This window comes from Pan paniscus, chromosome 3 (genome assembly GCF_029289425.2).
Source record: "Pan paniscus chromosome 3, NHGRI_mPanPan1-v2.0_pri, whole genome shotgun sequence".
NCBI classification, from domain to species: domain Eukaryota; kingdom Metazoa; phylum Chordata; class Mammalia; order Primates; family Hominidae; genus Pan; species Pan paniscus.
The window spans coordinates 60,867,507-60,891,862 of NC_073252.2; the positions used below are offsets into that span (position 1 = coordinate 60,867,507).

Here is a 24,356-nt window from a genome sequence, read left to right on the forward strand (position 1 = left end):
CAGTCGACATTCTGTATCTAGCTGCTCTGGTGGGGCCTTGGAGAACCTGTGTGTCGAAACTCTGTATCTAACAAATCTGATGTGGACATGGAGAACCTTTGTATCTAGCTCAGGATTTGTAAATGCACCAATCAGCGCCCTGTCAAAACAGGCCACTCGGCTCTACCAATCAGCAGGATGTGGGTGGGGCCAGATAAGAGAATAAAAGCAGGCTGCCCTAGCCGGCAGTGGCAACCCGCTCTGGTCCCCTTCCACACTGTGGAAGATTTGTTCTTTTGCTTTTTGCAATAAATCTTGCTACTGCTCACTCTTTGGGTCCACACTGCTTTTATGGGCTGTAACACTCACTGTGAAGGTCTGCAGCTTCACTCCTGAAGCCAGCAAAACCACGAGCCCACCGGGAGGAATGAACAACTCCAGACACGCCACCTTAAGAGCTATAACACTCACCGCGAAGGTCTGCGGCTTCACTCCTGAGCCAGTAAGACCAAGAACCCACCAGAAGGAAGAAACCCCGAACACATCTGAACATCAGAAGGAACAAACTCCAGACGCACCAGCTTAAAAGCTCTAACACTCACCACGAGGGTCTGCGGCTTCATTCCTGAAGTCAGTGAGACCAAGAACCCACCAATTCCGGACACAATACCACTATACTCCTGCAAGAATGGCCTAATTTAAAAATCCAAAAGTAATACAATGTTGGCATGGATGTGGAAAAAAGGGGACAGTTTTAAGCTGCTGTGGGAATGCAAACTAGTACAAATACTGTGAAAAACCATATGAAGATTCCTATAAGAACTAAAAGTAGAAGTACCATTTGATCCAGCAATCCCACTACTGTGTATCTTCCCAGAAGAAAAGTTTTATATGAAAAAGACCCATGCGCATACATGTTTACAACAGCACTATTAGCAATTTTAAAAATATGGAACCAGCCTAAATGCCCATCAACCAACAGGTGGATAAAGAAAATGTGATATATATATATATATACACACACACACACATAGACATATACAAGTATATACACACACATATACATACTATATATATACACCATGGAATACTACTAAGCCATAAAAAGAAACAAAGCAATGGCATTAACAGCAACTTGTAAGGAGTGGGAGAGCATTATTCTAAGTGAAGTAATTCCGCAATAGAAAACTGAACATCATAAATTCTCACTTATAAGTGGGAGCTAAGCTATGAGGATGCAAAGGCACAAGAAAAATATAATAGGCTCTCAGGATTCAGAGGGGAGGGTGGGAGGGGGTGAGGGATACAAGATTATATACATTGAGTGCAGGGTACACTGCTCACATGATATGTGCACCAAAACCTCAGAAATTACCACTAAAGAACTTATCCATTTAATCAAACACCACCTGTTCCCAAATAACTATTGAAATAATTAAAAATATGAGAATAAAGTCAACCAGATGAATATTTTTAAATATCTAGAAAAAATAGAATTGGCTCATGAAACCAAAGACGTTACAAAATAGTTCAATTTTACAGTAGGAAGAAGGTAAGAGTTGCTGTATTTCTAATTCCCCATAATTTCCACTGAGAAATGACTTAAGCTCTAAAACAGTAAACATTTGGCCATAAATTTTAGGAAAAATATGAGAATAAAGCTGCATGCATTATAAAAGCCAAGCAATACTACTCATCTTAAAATATCAAAAGGAAGACAGACTTTCTGTACAATTTAACTATGTAATAGTTTCTTTAGCAGCAGTTAAAACAATACAATCCTGTTCAAAATGAAGCCAAATTATTCTGAGTATGTGCAAAACAGTACTGATACTGTCAGTGGACTTCTTAATGATCTTGTGTTTATGTACAATGTATGAAATATAGTTAAGCTGAGTAAATTTTTTTGTGAGTATACTGTGAATTAGAACAACAAATTTCAATATAAGTTCAACAAATTTCAATACGAGCTCATAAGGCTTTATATTATTTTTTATTTTCCATAGTGTTTTCTTCATTGCCACAAAATATTTCTAACCATGAACTGGGTGGTAAATCTCTGAAAAACAAATTTTTATTTGACAAAGTAAATTTTGAAAAGATTTTTTTTTCTTTTTTTTTTTTTTGTCTCAGGAAGAAAGAAATCTTGCATCACAATCTTTCTTGCTGGAATAAACTGAAGTAGTCTCACCTATCAGGTTTTCCAGCTTCAAATCTCAGATATAACTAATCATTTTTTCCCTTCTTTGCTTTTCTAGCAAACTTCCAGAAACAAAACAGACAACATTTTGTGACGATAAATATCACAATTGCCACACAGGCCAGCAGGAACCCAATCACATCCAAAGAGTGGTACTGGAACCAGGTGAGGTCGTGGGCTGCAACCCGAAGGTGTTTAGCTCCTTTGTGGCGCATGACAAATTCAATCCAGAAGACTGCTCGATCCAGGGGCTTCACTGGTTGATCATGTTGAATTCTTGATAATTTCATAACATTCTCTTTATATCTGAAAGATAAAAATAAAGACACTAATGTAGCAGGAAGAGTTACAGACAAAACCCCTCAGACACCAAGTTAAAGAAGGAAGGGTTTTATTCAGCTGGGAGCATCGGCAAGACTCCTCTCTCAAGAGCTGAACTCCCTGAGTGAGCAATTCCTGTCCCTTTTAAGGGCTCACAACTCTAAGGGGGTCTGCGTGAGAGGGTCATGATCGATTGAGCAAGCAGTGGGTACATGACTGGGGGCTGCATGCACCAGTAATCAGAATGGAACAGAACAGGACAGGGATTTTTACAATGCTTTTCCATACAATCTCTGGAATCTGTAGATAACATAACTGGTTAGGTCAGGGGTCGATCTTTAACTCTCAGGTGCAGGGTGTGGCACTGGGCTGTCTGCTTGTGGATTTCATTTCTGCCTTTTAGTTTTTACTTCTTTCTTTGGAGGCAGAAATTGGGCATAAGACGATATGAAGCATGGTCTCCTCCCTTACTAACACTGAAAGTAAGTTAATTTGCCTGTCCATATAAAGTTTATGAAAGGCTTTTAAAGGGCCAAATAATTCAAAATAAATGGCAAAGAATTGACATCGAATTTGTGTATTTTAATTTGAGTCATCATAGAAAGTTTGGCTTTTAAATTGGACTTCTCTCATTGAGAAATATTTTTAAAGTAGAAATTGAATGTTAGCTGAGAAAGTTAATTTTTTTGAAGCAGAGAAAATATAAGGCATTTTAAATTTGTTTTTAATTGTTTAAGTTTTGGAGGGTACATATTAAGTGTATATATTTATGAGGTATATGAGATGTTTTGATACAATATGAAATAATCACATCATGGAAAATAGGATATTCATCCCTTAAGCATTTATCCTTTGTATTATGAAAAATCTAATTACACTCTTAGTTCTCAAACAGACATATGGAGAACGTGCTCAACATCATGAGCCCTTTTAAGTGCTATGAGAAAGATCGTGAAAATGCAACATGAGAATTATCATCTCTAAGTTCCGAAAAAGTAATTGTGTCATGGTGAGTGACGTACCTCATAGCTAGTCACTTTGCTTCTACATTACTCTTTTGTCTCCTACTCTTTCCCACCCTGTAGCCAGAACGATTTTTTCAATTAAAGTCAGTTTAAAGCATTCCCCTGATTAAGACTTTTGCCTGGCTTGTCATTATTTTTAGAATAAAATCCAACTGTGTTATTTGGTCTACAGAACCCTACATTTTTAGACACGGGCAAGCTCTTTTCCTAACACTTTTCCCCTGCACACTGTCTTCTAGATTGGCCTTCTATTTTTCTTTAAGCTCCCAAAGGTGTTCTCATCTTAGCACCTTACACATTTTTTCCCCTCTCTCCCGCACTTGGAGTATTCTCTCTTGCTACAACCCAAGGCATGCTTCTCTCCCTTCTTGTGGCATCCTTCTAATGTTACCTCTAAGAGAGGCTTTTACTGGCCACATTATGATGGAACCACTAGGATTTTCTCTATTTTCTGTGCTTATTTTGCTATTTGATTCCTAGAATTTTAAAATGCATTGTATATCTCATAAAATAAACATTTAAATATTAAATACAAAAGATAAATATTCATACACTAAGTGAATAGTTAAAAAATGTAAGATCATCTTGAACATTATCTTGAGGTGAACATATCGATTTACCTACTGTTCAGATTGTGGTATAACATATCACAACCTGCCTAGAATAACTCTCTTTTTCTGAACCATTTAGTCACCACTTTTGTTCACCAACTAAGGATTAGCCTGACTTCGAATAGCATACATTAGTTTGCTTGTTTATGTAATTGAATTATATAATGCGTACTCATTAGTGTCTTTTATTAATGTAGCAGTTGTTGGGTAATTCCATTGCTGTGTAGTATTCTGTTGATTGATAAAGCACAGATTATGTCTTCATTTTATGATTAATAGATATTTGGGTTGCTAACAATTTTTGGACAGTATTGATAATTCTGTCATAAATATTCTTCTATATGGTATTAGATTTATTTATACATATCTGTTGGGTATATAATTGGGAGTAGAATTGTTGAGATAAAAGTGGAGACATAGTTGTGATTCACCTCTTGATCTCTAAAATTTTAAGATATGTTAGTTATAGTTTTTATAACCTCCCTTACTTCCACTATGGCTGGATCATATAGTCTTTATGATATTGAACCTTATTATATGTACTAAATCTTGATTTATTGCCCACCACATATCACTTCAGATAACTATTCGACATGCTCTAGGAAAATGTGTCTTCAAGTTGATATATATGATACATATATGTTTATTGTGTATGTATGTGCATTTGTATCATTTTACATTATAAGATTCCATTTGTTAATTGTGTTCTTCAAATGTTTTATGTCTTTACTAATTACTTGCTCTTTTCTGAAGTCTGTTTAGATTGAGTGAAAGTATTTGTATAATCATCTTTAAATCTACCAATTTGCTTTATATATTTTTTTCTATTTGTCCAAGCTGGTTTGTGTTCTTTTTCAATTATTTCCTATCTTCTTTAAAGGTATTTTTATCATTCATTATCCTTCTTTTTTTGTGATAAAGTGTTTTTCAAGTATTCCTTTAGATGATACCCTGCTTATATAAAAAAAATTATTGATAGTAGCTATAAATGCTGAATTGATGGTAGCTGGACTCCACAAGGAATTTTGCACATTGATATCTTTGGGTTTGAAAAAATCAATTATTAAAAATTTAACTTAAAATTATATTTTTTGTGCTTCAAAGACCAACATCAAAAAGTAAAATTCAGTGCACCCAGAGTGGGACAAAATATTTACAAGTTATATATCTGACATGACCCATAATATATAAATAGTTCTTAAACTTAATAATAAGACAAATAGCAAAGTTTAAAAATGTTCCAAGGATTGGATAGACTGTTTTCAAAGAAGATATACGAATGATCAGTAGGCACGTATGAAGATTCTCAACACCTTTAGCTGTAATGAAAATGCAATCCAAGACCAGGATGAGAGATCATTTTACACCCACTAAGAAGGCTGTAACAAAAAGTCAGGGAATAACAGGTTTGGCAAAAGTATGGAGGAATTGGAACCATGTTGTACTGCTGGTGGTAGTCATGAATGAAACAAGTACTTTGGAAGACAGTTTAGCAGTTCTTCATAAACATACAGTTCCCACATGAAGCAGCAATTCCACTTATAGTATCAACCCTAAAGAAAGGAAAACATGTTTATGCAAAAACATGTGTAGCAATCTTCCTAATAGCCACAATTGAAAACAATCAAAAGGCCAATGAACTGATAAGTGAACAACTAAAATATGACATATCTTTACTAAAAAATATTAAACTGCTATAAAAAGAAATGAAGTATTAAAACACACAACAACATGAATGAAACTAAAACCAGAAAAAAAAAACAAAAAAAAATTAGGCTAGGTGAAATGTCATTTCACAACACCCTAAACTGTATGATTCCATTCATATGAAATATCTAAAGAGAATAATCTATAGAGAAAGGAAACAAATTAGTTAGACCAGGGCTAAGCGGTCATAAGAAGTGACTTCTGTGTCATTGCAGTTTCTTTTGTGTTGATAAAAATGTTCTAAAATTATGTAATAGTGATGGCTTCATGGCTCTGTAAACATACTAAATATATTTGGATTTTATAACATAAACAGGAGGGTTTTATGCTATCAAAATTAAATCTCATTTTCAAGTCTGTTACAATAATGATAATAATAAAAGTTAATTTTTCAGCAAGAAAATGGTTATACTCTGAGGCATTTTAGATATCTAATTAAAATATTTTATTATATTATTTCAGGTTTATTCTTCCTTTCTTCTATGGATTAATTATGTCAAATTTTTAAGAAATGTATTTTTTGTATTATCTATATCCTTTTAAAATTATTTTTGTGTAGAAAATTGTTTCACTAACTGGCTATTCTTTAGATGTATGTGTTTCAAATTCAATTTTTAAATAACTTATAAAAATAAAAGCAGATTTCAGATTGGTTAAATCATTTAAATTCTTTCAAAATTAGTCTCTTATAAAAAGGATGAAACTCACACTCACTATTGACAAGAGAAGCTATCTGTAAATACCACCTAGTGAAAAATATTGTTCTACTCACGAAGGATCATTAATTACTGTCTTCAATGCATTCAGCAAGTCTGTACTCGACATTGTGTTGAAGTCCACTCTAACAGCTGCTCCCCTGGCCTTCATGTGAGCAATGTTATCAGGTTGATCGGCAAACAATGGAATCCCCACCATAGGGATCCCATGGTAGATTGCCTCGTAGATGCCATTGGCTCCACCATGAGTTATAAAAGCTCTGGTCTTTGGATGACCTAGGATTGGATGAATTTTAGCAAAATTATTCATAGGAATAAAATGAAATGCACAATGAAAGGTTCTGAAAGTGACAGTGTTTTCCAGCTAAAACACTGAACTAAATTAAAATTGTGTTTCAGACTTCGGAGGAAAAAACACGTACTTGTACTGGGTATGTAACTGAAGGCTATACGGTGTGTGTGACTTCAGACTGCAAAACAATACAAGATTTCCAGTTGGGCTAATGAAAAATTGCATTCTAGATTTTAAAAATGTGCAAAAAAGAAGACAGCAAAGAGATGGGCATGAAGTGAACTCTTATTTTAAGTGCAGTCACAGAGTGTGATATATGGGGTGGGCAAGGCAGCAGGCAGTGGTTTGGTGGTGGTGCTAGGATTGAGGAAGGACAGGTCACACTTCATCGTGAAATGTATCATCACTGTATGATTAAGATTAGAAGTTTAATTCTTCAGAAAATACAGAGTCACTGGTGATAGAAGAGCTATTATTTTTAGTGGCATTTCAAATAACCCTGTGGGAGAGGAAAAAAACAGGTGTAAAGTTGTAGAAATAGGAGACAGAGAAACAGCCCAGGAAGTTATTGAAAAATTTTGTGAGATATAATAACACCTGAAATAAAGATTCCCCCGATTCAGACTATAAAGAATGTGGGTGTATATCGTAAAATGCCAAAAATTATAATGTATTCTTTCTCCCTTAAGACTGGAAAATCAATATAAAGAAGTTACAGTTTGTTTTTCCTTAACAAATATTCAATAAGCTTGTTTCATGATGAACTATTAACACTGTAATGTGCTGTTACTAATATATTCAGTATTTGTTCACCAGAGTCTTACCTAGAAGGTCATTCTGGGGTATCCACTTGTAGAGCCGAGTATTGAGACCTAAGGTATCTGGTTTATTCCCATCAAATCTCCACAGAACCTGTTACAATAAAGAAAATATTGTATTCCATGAGTGGAATTCAAAAGTTATAGAATGTGAGAACTGTATAAAGAGTAGGAATGAGATCAAGGGATGTTAGTAAATAAGAACTACTCAAAGACTAATGTAAATAGAATACTCACATTAATTTTCTCAACTTTTATAATTAGTTAGGTATATAAGGAAATCATGATTTTCCAAAATAGTACCTTAGAAAAAATCAGATTATCAATGAAAATTTCAAACATTTAAAAAATTGTTACACCTTTTAAAAGAAAACCTACGTGTGGCCAACCATCACATGAAAAAAAAAAAGAAAAAAGCTTAACATCATTAGAGAAATGCAAATCAAAACCATAATGAGATAGCATCTCACACCAGTCAGAATGGCTATTATTAAAAACTCAAAAAATATCATGATACTGGTGAGGTAGTATAGAAAAGGAATGCTTATACTCTGTTGGTTGGAATGTAAGTTAGTTCAACCATTGTGGAAGACTGGCGATTCCTCAAAAACCTAGAGGTAAAAATACCATGAAACCCAGCAATCCCATTACTGGGTATATAACCAACGGACTATAAATGGTTCTTTTATAAAGACCCATGCACAGGTGTATTAATTGCAGTACTTTTCACAATAGCAACGACATGGAATCAACCTAAATGCCCATTGATTATGGGCTGAATAGAGAAAATATGGTACATATACACTACAGAATATTATGCAGTCATAAAAAAGAACAAAATTATGTATTTTGCAGGGATATGGATGGAGCTGGAGGCCATTATCCTTAGCAAACTAACAAAGGGATGGAAATATAAATATGGCATGTCCTCACTTATAAGTGGAAGGTGAAAGATGAGAACATGTGGACAAATAGACAGGAACAACATACACTGTGGTGTATTGGAGGGTGGAGGGTGGGAGGATCAGGAAAAATAATTAACTGATTTTAGCCTTAATATCTGGGTGATGAAACGATCAGTACAATAACCCCCCCATGACACAAGTTTACCTATGTAAAAAAACTACACATGTCCCCTTGAACTTAAAATAAAAGTTACAAATAAAAGTTAAATTAATTTTTTAAAATTAAAAATATTCTAAAAATGTATAAAAATTTTAGCTATTCCTTATAATTCTAGTGTAAAAAATAGTAACAATTTCGTAATGACATGCGTGCTTATTTTGTTTTATGTATTTTATATTAGTTTTCATTTTCCAAATTTAATTTTAATGTATTCATTTCTTTTTGAGTAATTTGGGAAGTAGTTCACATGTATCTACTTGTGTGTAGGTTGTTATATTAGAGCCTATTGTCCTTTGATTGACAAAATAGCAAGTCCATAAATAAGCTACTTATAAGAAATAGATTAATGCTGCAAAGGTTTTATGTATAACTTCATTGGAATTATAAATTATCAAGCACTACTTCCAAAATAAATTTCAGGTGGTTATTTTTGACACAAATTCAGAGTATTATCAGTATTTCTAATTTTGGATATTTTTCAGCATAGAAATGAAGAATCTGTTGGTGTCATGAATAAAAACACAGCTGTTGAATAAACTCAAAATAGTATCTTGCTGAATTTGGTTAACTGATTATTAACAGTGAGACAACGTGCTACAAAGCTTTGACAATAGTGATTAACATGTTCTGCTATAGCCAAGACATTTTATGTTTAAGTTACTAATTTTGAAACTCCCAAGCAATCCTCATAAACTCAACAATAATTTACAGTGTTTAACTTTTATTTGCTACATCAGTGTTAAAGTAACTCAGGTTTCAGCAAAAGTTGGAAGAGGTCATTACAAGAAAGCTTTATCAGGCAGGAAATTAAAAAGTAATTGACAAATACACAAAGGTCACTGGCTTATTCTATATAAAAGATAATAAATTTCTACTATATTTTATAGAGGGGGCATCTGAAGTTGTTTCTGTGCCTGGCCTCCTTCTGTTTGACTCCCTTCTATATTTCCTTCTGCTTCCTCCATTGGGAGGAGTTGTTAATCTGATAGTGCAGAGTCCTTGTGGGGCCACATTTTATACTGCACAGGGTCCACCTTCAGGGCAGGATCCATCTCCACCCTTTCATCTTCCTGCTTCAGACATTGGCTGGGCGCAGTCCAGCAGGGCAGGCTGCTTTTTCTCTTTCTCTAAATCTATCTGGCTATGTGGGTACTTGGGAAAGTTGTCTGTCAGCCTAGGCTGTTCTGTCTCTGAATAGTACCCTGAACATTACTCAGATACATCTCTTCCAAAATGTACAGGAAGTACAAGAGGCTGGATTACATGCCAAGACTAAATTGCATGATGCATGTCAGACTTTTTGAAATACCTGCTATTGTTATTGTGGTAGTGAAGTTACCCATTAAAATGTAACTTTTTCTGATAACACCTGTAGTGTGTACAGTGCCCTAAGGAATTCTTAAACAAAAGGGTCAAATGACAGGGGCAGAATTTGGTGATATCTCTTACCTGACCCCAATATCATGGTAATACCAAAACTTCACCTACATTTCTTGAATAAATTTATTCTTGATCATACTATTAATGCAAAATTTATTATAAATGAAAAACACCCTCTGTATTATTTTAGCATCGTTAATGTATATTTTTGATTTTGAACTAATATCTGAGAAAATTATTGCTTTCCCAACAGCTAAATTTTTAGGCAGGAAGTTTCTTTTTTTTAATTTGTCATATCCATAAAGTTTATTTTAAAAAATGTAAAAAACTAACCATACGGGAATATTTATTAATATACTTAAAAAGTTTGTTCCCTATGTTGAAGTAAAATACATTAGCAATATCTTCCAGATTCCATCTTTATAAAAATAAGACTTCTAGATCCTGAAATATACTACAGTAGAATCTACAGTTTACATTTGTTTTGAGAGGGAGTCTCGCCCTGTTGCCCAGGCTGGAGTGCAATGGTGTGATCTTGGCTCACTGCAACCTCTGCCTCCCAGGTTCAAGTGATTCTCCTGCCCCAGCCTCCCGAGTAGCTGTGATCACAGGTGTGTGCCAACATGCCTGTGTAATTTTTTCTATTTTCAGTAGAGACGGGTTTCACCATGTTGGCCAAGCTGATCTCGAACTTCTGACCTCGTGATCCGCCTGCCTCGGCCTCCGAAAATACTGGGATTACAGGCGTGAGCTACCGTGCCTGGCCTATAGTTTACACTTTTAATCACAGGATTGGCATTCATTCTCCTTATTCCCCTACTCCCCACATGTGTTGGTTATTATTCCTAAATTAATAACATTCAATCATGTTATACTAGCACAGATCCTTAAACAGAGGATATACCGCATAACTACTAACAGAGCCAATCTTCTCCATTTGTTGTCACGTTTTATACAAGCATTTGACTTAAAGTGCAAACAGAAATACTACATCCCATAATCGTAAACATTCACCAAGAGCTTCCAGAGTACAATAAGTAATAGAGGTGACCCAAGAGTCAGTCAAGTGTTCTTCACTCATTGGATACTGCTGAGATTAGGAAAACTGTTTTGAAGCTAATTATCAAAAATTTTACTTGTATTTCTAAAAGGACGCAGTTCTGGATATACGTTTTTTTGTGAAAACACCTGAAAGTCATTCTAAAGACTACATTAAGCACCATTTTCACTTAACTGAAATATATTGAGTTAAATTCAGCAGTATGTACGAGTGTTAATATCAGAAATTAAAAATAACTGTGGTTCTCAAGTTGCCTTTTGTGAATACATATGGAGTACTGAGTTCCCACTGATGCTAATGGGAACCACTCATGCATACCAAGGGTAGTAACTCCTCCAGGGCCACATGCAACCCCTAAGTCTGAGGCACAACTATTACTTCTGTCGGTGGATGCTATACAAGCATATTTAAGGCTATATTCAGCTATGAAGAGTTCAATCTACTCTTTAATAGTCTTTCTATGTAGATCACATACACAATTCAAAATTTTATGGACAGGAGGTGAGAAGTCTCCAAACACTTTTTAAATACCTTTCTCCATACAATTTATTGTCAGCATATTTACATAGGGGAATGTTCATACTTAACACCATTTAAAAAAAAAATGCAACCACAATTTTCAAACTTCTCATCGTTTCTCCAAGATTATCCTTGTTCTAATTTTTCAACTTTTGGTCAACTTCACATTTATCAGAAGTTTCTATAATTGGATTACTTCAAACTTTAACAGCCTCTTTCAGTGGTTTTCCACACCAGTAAGGCACTTCATCTTACCTTTTGTGGGATCTGGGCAAGGGCTGATGCAATTACGTTGGCCCTTTCTTCTGTCATGTTACTGACCATTGACCCCAGAGAAAACACCACAACACCATTTTCTCCAGAGCTCTGTACAAAGTCTTCCATTTCCTGTGAAGAAAGAATTTGCTTCATCACAAAAGAGTATTAGCACAGCGGGCACTACCGAAAGAATTGGTGCAAATTACTAAAGAGAGAAAATCAAGTGTTTTGAGGAATTATTGGAGTAAATAATATTTTTTAACTGACCCAATCACTCAGTTTTTTTGCAAGTAGATGTATAATAAGAGATAGGTGGATGCTGTTAAGGATATTTGTGTAAATATGTGTGTATGTGTATGTATTTGTGTGCATGTGTGTAAGGGAGAAAAGAAATGGAGCTATTACATTGTCAGGGAGATAATGTTAAAAATATTATACACAGACTCTTCTCTTACAATACTAAAGTTACTAATATAGGTTCTTGGAAAGTGGGACCACTCAGCTTTAATTCTATATTGTTGTTCTACTAAATCCCTTGTGTTTATTTCAGGCAGGTTTTCTGTAGAATTCTCTTAGTTGGAAGCCGTTAGTGGTTTACTTCCCTAACTATGAGCTCTGAGGATAAGCTACTCACAGTTGGGATAATTTTATATCTACATTTATGTTTCTCTACAATGCTTTATACTTCACTTAAAGTTTGTCAGAGTTTTCTGGTAGTTTTTCAAAAACTAAAAAAAAATAAAATAAATAAAAGCTGGTGGTTAAGAACCGCTGACATTCTGGAGTCTGGTAATGTAATTTGGAATTTCTATGAATTAGTCCAGGAGTCTCATTTATCATACAGAATTGTATATAGTTACATAGTTGAATGATCATATTTTTCAGGTGATTCTTTAGGTGGAATAACTTTTCCCTGAAATCACACTGTTAAATTGATGTGCTATTTATAACTGCATGTGAGGAACTCTCATCATCACTTTGTTGTGTCTCAGAGGCAGCACTTGCACCAGAATAGAAGAGGCCACCAGGCCTTTCTGCAGGGGAGATCTTGTCTCTTTTTTGAGTAGCTCACACACACCACGTAACATTCCTAGTGAAGATGTGCTTGGCTGCAATCGATTGAGAATTATTCTGACTTGCGTTCTCCAATATATGCCGATGTTTAAATTTAAATACTTTCAGATTTAATGATTGGGGTAAAACTTTTCCTAACTGTTCTTCACAAAACAAAGAAAAAAAAGTCCAAATGTTAACTCTGCAGACCACATATTACAGAGTGTTTTTTAAAATATGATTTTTAATCTTAACATGAGAGTCATTGTACTGCTATTCCAGGTAGTACTTGGGGCATCTAGGTATTGCGTGTGATTGCAGTTGCCTGTAGCCATATTTAATGTAACTGGTGTTCAGTGTTTCATCTCACTAGCTTGATGCCCAGAGCCTTATTTATCCACCCAGTGTTGAAGGAATCGAGCCTCTTTACAGATTCATCACTGATATGGACTGGTTGTTTCTTCTTCTGTGATAACATAATAAAAATAATATAAGATTAATGTAAGAAATTTTATAAAAGCATGAAAAAAATTTTTTTAAATAAAATTTTTCTAAAATTTTTATGTTGTGATATTATTTATGTAAAATATATTTTTTCATCATGGCTTTTGTCCTATTTACATAGCTCAATGTACACATGTGACACTTATTTAGATAATTTTAATCTTATTGTGTATACATTTTCCTCCTGCAAAAACTTGTCATCTTGTTATATTTATCATTTTCTAACTCACTTTATTTGTATTATGGCTGACAGCGTAGTTGAATATTTCATTGATAAAATTATTGTAATGCTATTGTATGCACATAGTATAAGTTTTTAATCATTCCTTCATTTAAGATGTTGGATTACTTCCAATGTTAATTTTATGAATATTTTCCATAACATTTAATAGGTACACCTTGATTAATTTTTTTCTCTGTATGATTTCACGTGAATATATTATAAAACTAATAGCAATATTCATTTTTAAAACACCTGATACATTTTGTCAAGTGTCTTATTCTCTTATAAGAAATTATCTTAGAATTTAATATTTAGTTGAAATGAAAGCAACCTGGGTTAGCAATTATTTTACATAATAAACGAAGAACCGGTTTCACAACCATTGACTTGCATTCAAATCTTTCTGCAAGTTAATAACAACAGCTAGTAGTAGTAATTATCACTATTTTAGTACTAGTCATCCCTTTTCTTGTCCTTCTACACCTCTTATTCTCTTCCCCCTCCTACTGACAGTATCAGTTTTTCCCTTAGTATGGGTGGGGAAATTTTTCAAGAGTAGGGTAGGGTGGCATAGATTTTTCATTAGTCTTACCTCAGCTTTTGTCTCTTGAGAAAGTTATCATATAAAGCCCATACAATTTTCATTCAACATAGATATTGAGTTTTAACAGTGGAATAAAATTTCAGTTTTATGTAGACAAAAATGATCTTTTAAGAGATTAAACAATAACGTAACAAAGAATGCTTGCTTTGTACATATGTCTTAAAAGTGTGATATTAATTTAAAATATATGAGTTTATTGTGTTCCTTCATAAAAAATATAATCTTATATGCTGACAGAATTCTCTGGAATCTAAACTAAGGGCGCCATTCAGATACAAGTGGTATAAATTATTTGTGCTTTATTATACATGCATTGTTCATTATCTCTGTGCTTCTCTGTCAGGCAGCTATGATGTTGAGACGAGTTGCCATAGGAAGCTTTAATAAGTTGCTTGTCATATGGCAAAAATCATCTGCTCTCATGGGGTATGTTTATGCTGTAATATGTAAATCTCTGGGGTCTCAATGAAGAATGATTTAAATGCTTTAGTAAGATCAAGTGAACACTAAGTTTGTCTGCAAATATTAAAGGAACACATTTCTATTGTTGAGGAAGTGTTTTACGCTGCAATACTGGTGAAGATCCTTATTACCTATGGTAGAATTTTAGAATTTCAAGTAGCTCATCTTACTGTCAAAACTGATATGTCTACTTTTAATCAAGTCCACAGGGTATCTGTCAACTATGACTCTGCAAGAGAATATAATTTTGATGTACTGAACAATCTGGTTCTATTAAATGAAGAATGATATCTCAAGTGACCGGCACATGTTAAGTAATTAGTAGTATTAGTAATAATAACAAAATAGCCATAATTCCAAAATTAATAATATTTTGAGTCACTGACTATATTCCAGAGACACTTTAAGCGTTTTGTCTGTGTTAATATTTTTCCACTCAACACAATATGAAGTTGCCACTATTTTTGTAAATGTGGGCATAATGATTTCTATCAACTTTCTAGTCGACTTTTCCATCATCTGCTACCTGAATCCTGCAAAATTTCCTGAATGGTTGGCTCTTTACAGTCTGGCCCTCCTGCAATTTAATCCATTGAATATCTTGAAAGCTCTCCTTGAAAAAGAGAATCTTTTCATATATTTTTATTTCTTAATCTTTTTAGTAGTTTTTCAATGTGCTTAATAAATATTTCAACTCCTAATACGTATCTGGCTGTAATTTGCCTCTCACCATCATCCGAGTCTTAGTCTCTCCCTGCAAACTAAACTTGAGGACTTGAGAACTGTCCTGACCACTTTACCTGCTGCTTTTTTTTTTTTTTTTTGTCTGTCTCTCCCCGTCTTTCTTTTACCTATTCCTGCATATTGTTCAGCTCTCATCTTACTAATCAGTGACTGCAGGATACTTTCTATTATCTCCACTGATGCTTTCTTGGTATTGGGTTTTTCCTTCAGATAATAGTTTTTATATAATTTTTATTACTTGCACATATTCTATCTTTTGAAGTAGAATGTAAGGTATGTGGGGACAGAAACTGTGTCTATTTTTTTCTCTGAAAATTCTGCACTTACCTGTGTTTTGTGCTAATCCCTTTGTAAATATTATTTGATTGGATGACCAATACCTTCTTAGGTATTGTATAATGAAGACTTTAATTTAACCAACCCTATTTTCAAAGTCTCCTTAGTATTCCTCTCTATTTGTAATACTCATAAAACTCATATATGTGTGATGGTATTAACGTGTACATGAGTTTCTAATTGGTATCTGCTTTACCCCACCCATTTCCCATCTTTCTTTCAGTGTAAGTCAAACACTCTGAAAGAAGACTATAGAATCATTTCTACTGAAAATTCAAAGCCAACAAAATAAAACCAACAAAAGTATGTTTACCTTAGGCAGGGGTTTGGCAGGTTTGCAGTGGAGTCCTCCAACAAAATCAACATTTGGTAAGAGTGGATATGGAAACTGAAAATTCCAGGAGTTTCGAATAAGCCATACGTCAGCTTTCCCCATTGCCTCAGATAATGTAGTGGGTCTTCCTGACAGGAATAGAAAAAAAAAAAGGTGGATGACACAAGATAATTACTTTAGGTAAATTTCTGAAAGGGGTTAGAATAATGTAGGCAAAAATGTAGGCAAATATCTGTGCTTTGAAAAATATATACACATATTCATATATAGATATAATTTAATTTTATGTATTACATATTTTGCCCATGTGTATTTATAAGAAAGACAAAGTAGTAGGAGAATTGTGAGGTTAAGCTACATCTCTAATGTCGCATCAGTATGCTCATAATCATAAACAATTATTAAAATGAGCCATAGAAAGTTAAACAGAAAATTTCTTTTCTCGTGAAGCTTCAATAGTAGCATACGGACATTTAAACAACTCTTTGAGCTCCATAATCAATTAATTCTACTCTACCCATAAAAATAATTTTCTAAGAAATAGTCTAGTTTACACAACTCATTAAGCTGATTCTTTTATCTTTGGTTCAAGTGAACTATGGACTATGTTGAGAGTATGGCTGAAATCCTTGTACCAACTACTCTTTTAGATTCAAGCTAAGATCTTAATAATATTTTTAAGTAAATATATTTGTACATTATAGCTAGAAATTTTTGAGAAATTATTGAAATAAAAATTTGTACTCAACCTTAATTTGTCTCATATGTTCTAATAAAGAGACATAGTTTCAAAAAACTATGTAGATATAACAACCTTCACACTTCAACAAGATGATTGGACTTTAAATTAATGATTTCCAATTCTTTCGTGAAAAAGTATAGAAACATTAGAAACTTCAAATTGCCCTTATTGATTTTTGCATCTGAGGTATAGACATTATCTCTCTTTACTGTGAAGGAAACCTTCTGGTAATATGGGAACATCTTTTGATTTCTAAATAAGAAAACAAGTTTACAAGAAAAAAAAATTTCTGCAGATATATAGATAGTTGTAGAAAAATGTGTAACTACTCATTCTAAATCTATGCATTCAGTAAGAAGTTATTTGATGGATTTTACTGTTTTTAAGATGTAAAACAATGTATAGTAAAACAGATGTGTAATTGCTTAAGGTCTTAGATGCACTAATGTATAGGTTTATGATTTCCTGGGGTGTTCTGTGTGAGTGATGGCCACAGTGTTTTAACTGACCCTGTAATTTAAGCTTTTCTATAATATTTGTGAGATTAATAGATCATCTTGTATTTTTATTTTATAAATTCACTTACCAAAACCCCACTACCCTGACTTTATGGCTTTATATAAGCTCCGCTTCAAAGACACAAATAAGTTAGAGCTTCATGTTACCGACTGAAAAAAATACTTACCTAGAACTTCACTATAAAACTGATCCCACTTCTTCATGTCAAATATTTCGAACCAAAAGTCAAAGTAAAGCACATAGATCATATTTTTTACCCTCTCCATGAAAGTCATTTGATCAGTTAATTCTGACATAACAACAGGTACATAGGAAGGAGGGAAAATAAATCCTCCACTATGCTTTTCAAAAGTGTAGCCAGGAGAGAAGCTGAGACTGTACACAAAGGGTATGTTAAATAGCTCAGCCAGCAGCTCACTACAGGGAAAAATAGCATCTGCAAAAATGACGTCAAATCTTGACTCTTGTACTTTTTTCATAAATTTCTTATTTGAAACTACATCTTTACAGAACTTTCTAGTTATGTCACCAAATATTGACATGATTTCCTGTACTTGTGAAAAATATAACCAAAATGTATCTTTTGGAAGGTCTGACCATCTCTTAATCTGTTGCATGATGAAATTCTCCAACTCAGTTTTAGTTACAGATGTGGGATAAATTTCAATTTTAAGAGCGGATGAGTTGTTGGGATCAAAAAGAATGGAAGCTGAAGATGCCAGTACAGTCACCTCATGACCTCTCTGAATAAGCTCATCCAGGATTGTCTTTATATTCATCCAATGGCTATATTCTGCTGCCCACACCAGCACCTTTCCACAATTCCCAGAGCTAAAGCAAAAGCTCAGTTGTATTAGCAAAATTACTGAAGTCCATTTCACAGACATCCTGGTGCAATGCAATGCTTGTTTTCCAGTTGCTGTTCCTTTCTGTCATTTCTCATGGTTATGTCCAAAGATAAATTAGCCAAGAAGTTAAAATGTAACCCTTATAAGTCAAAGTACATACAATATCATTAAATCAACAGTCTGAGCATGTGGATGGCAAGGAGACAAATGAAGGTAAATGATCTGTTCACACAGATGTGATTAATTTCCCTTTTATGTTTATGAGTGCTATCCTTCAGCTAATATCAAGGATCTTGTATGGACACACCATCTGTCTTATGCAATATATTTTAGAAGAGTGTCCAGAACAGTAGCAGTGACAGATCCTGTTTCTGCAGTCCATTTGACACAAAACTAAAGATAAAATGACTAAACATGGTCCACATATTTTTGTAAACTTTGTTGACATGTAATTTAAATATCATACTATTTATCAATTATTGTGTAAAATTTAATGTTTCATAGTATATTCACAGAATTGTGCATCTACCATAACAATCAGTTGGAGAGCCCTTTTATCTCCCCAAAATAAGACCTATAGTCCTTAGCCTTTTTCTCTCCACCCCTAGTTTCTGCATTTCCCCTGTCCTAGGTAATTGCTAATTGAATTTCTATCTCTATAGATTTGCCTATTCTGAACAATTTTTAATGCATAGAATTATACAATATGTGGTATTTTGTGACTGGCTTCTTTTATGTAACATAATATTTTAAAGGTTCATTTATGATATAGCGTATACATGTTGATTCTTACAACCATCATGTAAGATATTGAGAGTTTCAAGATGACACTATCTTTATAAACTTTGTTAAAGTAATCAAAGATAAAGAAAGAAAAAGAGAAAAGTAAACCAAGCTTGTAGTACATTCAGCATTAATCATTAGGTTAGCTTGTTCTCTGACTCACTTCCTCACAGTTATTTGGTTGTTGTCCTAGAATTATGCAGACCCTGTTACAAGACTATAGTTCCTCTTAATTCTTCTATAAATATTAACTTAAACATTATGAAATGATCAACTTTCCTTTTGAGGTATTCCTTCAGGTCCAGCATACTGCTAAAACTACTGACTTCACTGATGCCAGCTGATCTAGAGGACCCCACAAGGAACTGACTCAGCAAATAATGTAGTTTCTTGTTCTGATGACTTTACCCTATTACCCTGACTAATCAATTACCAAATTTTCCAGCCCATCACCATCTATGATCTCCTTAAAACCTCCAGCCCAGAACTCCTTGAGGAGCTGGATTTGGGGTTCTCTTCTTATCTCCTTGCTCAGTGCCCTGCAATTATTAAACTCCTTCTTTGCTGCCAAATCTGACGTCTCAGTGTAATTGGCTATTATTGGACAGTAAGCATATGAAACTGTTGGTCCTATAACAAAACTTTAATGGAATAAGTAACTGCAAATATAATAAAACTAGAAAGATAACTATAATTAGAAGTGGAACTTAATGATGTAACAGAATTGATGAAATCTCATGATAAAACAAATAAGTGAGGAGTTACTACTTTTGGAAGAGCAAAGAAACTTGTTTTCTGAGATGGAATCTACTCCTGGTGAAGATGTTATGAACATTGTTGAATGACAACAGGAGATTTAGAATATTACTGAAACTTACTTTATAAAGCAGCATTAGAGTTTGAGAGGATTAATTCCAATTTTGAAAGAAGATCTTCTATGGGTAAAATGCTATCTGACAGCGTTGCATGCTAAAAATATCTTTTGTGAAAGGGTGGGTTAATGTATGTGGCAAATGCCATTGCTGTCTTATTTTTAAGAAATTGCCACAGCCATGCCAACTACTAGCGGCCACCACCAAAATGAGTTAGCAACCATCAACATTGATGTGAGAATCTTCATCAACAAAAGTTGCACTGACTGAAGACTCAGATGATCATTAGCACTTTTTAGCAATTAAGTGTTTTTAAGTTAAGGCATGTATTTTTTTAGACTTAATATTATTGCAGACTTAATATACTATAGCATTGTGTAAACATAACTTTTTATATGCCTTAGAAACCAAAACAAATTGTGTGATTTGCTTCATTGCAATATTTGCTTTATTGTAGTATTCTAGAACCAAATTTGCAACATCTCAGAAGTATGCCTTGTATTAGTGAAAACACTTAATATGAGATATACTCTAAAAATATTTTAAGCTGGACGAGTGGCCAGGATGACTGACCGGAAGTAGGTAATATGCATGGCTCTCACAAAGATGAACAGAAGGGGTGAGAAAATACAGCCCCTTCAACTGAAACATATGGGCACTCGCATTGGGACTATTTAAGGAAACAACTTGATCCACAGAGAATGAAGAAAAGTAAGGCAGGATGACTGCCAACCTGGCAGCAACACAGAACCAAGGAAAATTTCCTCACCCAGGGAAGTGGTGAGTGAATGTGCTACCCCAAGTAACATGCTTCTTTCACAGATTTTTGTAACCTTCAGGTCACAAGATCCCCTCATGAACCCACTTAACCAGGTCTTCAGTCTGACACACAAAGGTATGTGGAGTCTCAGCAGAGCAGCCACTCAGGCACGTGTAGAGACGTGATGCCTTTAGATACTCTGGCTTTCAGGGCTTCCTGGCAAAAGTAGCTGTAGCTCTTACAAAGTGGAAGGTTAGAATTGCAAAGTGGGAGGCTGAATTCAGGGAGCTGAGCAGTGACAGTCTGCGGGCCCCATTTTCACAGCGCCTCACAGGATAAGATCCACTGGCTTGGAATTTCAACCAGCCGTGATAGCAGTGTTGGGCCTCCCTGGAATGGAACTCTCAGCCGCGTGGGGTGGGCCACCATCTTTGCTGTTTGTGCAACTTAGCTGTTCTGGCATTTGAGCTTTGGAGCATCCAAATCGACCACAGAAGGAAGGAATTCCCCAGCACAACACAGCTACTCTACCAAAACATGGCCAGACTGCTTCTTCAAGTAGGTTGCAGATCCTGTTCCACCTCACTGGGTGGGACCTCCCAACGGGGGACTCCAGTCATTTCCACCATTGTTCTTAGGCCCGCAGAGATTTGAAAACTCCCTGGGACAGAGCTCACGGAGATATGGGCCGCCATCTTTGCTGTTTGGGTGACTTAGCAATTCCAGCCTGTGGGCTTTGGAGATTATGTATGACAAACCATATGTCTTCCAAATCTTCCAAAGTATTAATATTGTTGTTGTTGTTGTTTTTTTCTGGGGTGGGGGTATTGTTTTTGGCATGACTCTTAACAAGTATCAAGAAAAATGGTTAACTGACTCTAAAGAAAGTGTAACTATTTTAAGAAATGTATTACTTCTATTCCCAATTAGATTTTGATTATTCTTTCATTGGTATCACTGTTAAGAGTTTTGCATGTAGGATAGCTATATAAAAATGTATTATTTATATTTACATAGATTTCATTTAACTCTCTTCTATTTATTTTGATAACTCATTTAAAATAAAAGACACTTATCTAATGCCTCACTGTAAAATGATTACCAAAAATGAAAGTCATAATCCTGGATACAAAAGGTAAAGAAAACTTATATTTTTCATATTTTATGTTTTATATTTTACTTTTTATATTTTATATTTTACTTTTTCCAGAAAGGTCACTCTGTCTGTTAGTCCTACGATGTGCACAGGTACATAGGAAGGTGGAGCTAGAAGTTTCCTGAAGCATCACTCCCTGTTGCATCCTAAGTGTGAGCACAAAAGGGACTGCAAGCAACTCAGCCACTAGCTCCCCAGAGAAAATTATAGGGTCAGTAAACCATTACTCTGTAATGATTCATTTCCTGCAGCTGCTTCATGAGTGCCTGACTGTAGACAACACTCACATAGTGGTTTAAAAATTCCACCCAATTCAATTAAAGAATATATTTAGTTTTACCTTCGATTACCAGATGATAAGCCAGGAAAGATACTGAGAACTGGGTCTACAAGCCAAATATAGTGGCTCAACCTGTAATCCCAGAACTTTGCGAGGCAAGATGAGAGGATCATTTAAGGCCAAGAGTTTGAGACCAGCCTGGGTAAGATAACAAGACCTACTCAGTACAAACATTTTACAAAAAAATTGACCAGGTGTGCTGGGGTGTGCCTACAGTCCTAGCTACTTGGGAGGCTTTGGTGGGGAGGATCACTTGAGCCTGAGAGTTCGAGGCTGAAGCAAGCCATGATTGCACTATAGCCTGGGTGACAGAGCAAGACCTTGTCTCAAATAGAAAATAAAAGAAAATAATAAGCTATTTTTTCATCATTTGAATTCTCAAGATTATCTTTGTCATGTGCCACATGGACCTCCTTGAAGTTCAATGAAGAAGGCTTCTTGTAGTCAATGAGAAAAGCCTGTAGTAAGTAAACATTGTTACTTTGTGGCCCCTTTCTATGAGTTTATCTGGAATGTTTTTGACATTAAGCTAATGGCTCATGTCACAAGGCCAACCAGGACTTTCCCACAGAATGCACAACCAGCACAGCAGAGCTACAGGTGCAGAATACTTGAAGCCCACTTCTCAGAAACTGTGATGGTAGCTCCCAGACGCACTGCTCACAGAGATTAAGAGTTTACAGGGCTCCGAATTGAAATAAATATACACAGATGTTAAAAATTAAATATTAAATATGAATGGCCACTCTTTATTTTGAAACTTGATGTTTATTATGGGAATCAAAAAATGATGTATCCAGAAAAATTTGTTCCAACCTTTAAAAAATAAAAATACATGAAATATAACTGTACTAATCTATATTTTCAATGACAGAAAAACAAAATCTTTAAAGTTTCTAATTCACACAAAACACAAACATACACACACTTTCTTTCATTCCACACAAAACCCAAAGGTACAAGGTGGTTTTGGAAAACAAATATTTTACATTGCTTCACCTATGTGGACCCCGACTAATTAGCTGATAATACATTGAATAGCTATAATATAAAGACTATTTTGATATGAATCACATGAGTAATACAGGATGTGTTTAGAGTTCCAGAGAAAAAACACAAGTACTTCTACATGAAATAATTAGAAAAACTTAATTAGGCAAGTAACATGATATGAGATAAAAGCTTTGATTGGACCTAGGCAGTGTGTGGTAAAGAAGGGATTTTCCAATAAAGAACAGAATGAGTAAAGGTCATGGATATATGAAGAGCATCCCAATGTGTATGGATCACAGAGAAAGTTGAGGGCAAGCTATTAAAAAAGACAGTAAATTTGGAATGAAGACCTTAGGCAGTCTTAATTGTCATACTATGGATTTGGATTTTAATACATGACCAAAATTTACTTACACAACTTTTAAAAAATGACAGTTGGGGGAGGAGCCAAGATGGCCGAATAGGAACAGCTCCGGTCTACAGCTCCCAGCGTGAGCGACGCAGAAGACGGTGATTTCTGCATTTCCATCTGAGGTACCGGGTTCATCTCACTAGGGAGTGCCAGACAGTGGGCGCAGGCCAGTGAAGCAGGGCGAGGCACTGCCTCACCTGGGAAGCGCAAGGGGTCAGGGAGTTCCCTTTCCGAGTCAAAGAAAGGGGTGAGGGACGCACCTGGAAAACTCGGGTCACTCCCACCCGAATATTGCGCGTTTCAGACCGGCTTCAAAAATGGCGCACCACGAGACTATATCCCACACCTAGCTCGGAGGGTCCTACGCCCACGGAATCTCGCTGATTGCTAGCACAGCAGTCTGAGATCAAACTGCAAGGTGGCAGCGAGGCTGGGGGAGGGGAGCCCGCCATTGCCCAGGCTTGCTTAGGTAAACAAAGCAGCCTGGAAACTCGAACTGGGTGGAGCCCACCACAGCTCAAGGAGGCCTGCCTGCCTCTGTAGGCTCCACCTCTGGGGGCAGGGCACAGACAAACAAAAAGACAGCAGTAACCTCTGCAGACTTAAATGTCCCTGTTTGACAGCTTTGAAGAGAGCAGTGGTTCTCCCAGCACGCAGCTG

The 24,356-nt window shown here is 35.2% G+C and overlaps 1 protein-coding gene across 5 annotated transcripts; it reads right to left on the minus strand.

The window, feature by feature from the left end:
* Positions 1-1,894: 1,894 nt before the first annotated feature.
* On the minus strand, positions 1,895-18,466 carry LOC100976704 (UDP-glucuronosyltransferase 2B7). Of its 5 annotated transcripts, XM_055111468.2 has the most exons (7): positions 18,110-18,419; positions 17,699-17,758; positions 16,251-16,399; positions 12,009-12,140; positions 7,676-7,763; positions 6,616-6,835; positions 1,895-2,485 (listed from the first exon to the last, which is right to left on the minus strand). In XM_055111468.2, exons 1-7 carry the CDS (start codon positions 18,417-18,419, stop codon positions 2,206-2,208), a joined length of 1,239 nt encoding a protein of 412 aa, XP_054967443.2. In that variant the 3' UTR covers positions 1,895-2,205. The 5 variants fall into 5 exon arrangements, with proteins under 5 accessions (XP_054967443.2, XP_003805577.3, XP_054967442.2 ...); XM_003805529.6 differs by having other exon boundaries at positions 17,699-18,466; XM_055111467.2 differs by lacking the exon at positions 17,699-17,758 and having other exon boundaries at positions 17,951-18,419.
* Between the last annotated feature and the right edge of the window lie 5,890 nt (positions 18,467-24,356).

What these genes read in the sequence shown, in the direction of transcription:
- LOC100976704 (XM_003805529.6), bottom strand. Translation starts at nt 18,419, where the DNA reads ATGTCTGTGAAATGGACTTCAGTAATTTTGCTAATACAACTGAGCTTT. An exon ending in GTTTTATAGTGAAGTTCTAG is followed by an intron (nt 16,400 to 17,698) that starts GTAAGTATTTTT and finishes TATTCCTGTCAG; the next exon opens with GAAGACCCACTACATTATCT. An exon ending in TTGCCCAGATCCCACAAAAG is followed by an intron (nt 7,764 to 12,008) that starts GTAAGATGAAGT and finishes TTATTGTAACAG; the next exon opens with GTTCTGTGGAGATTTGATGG.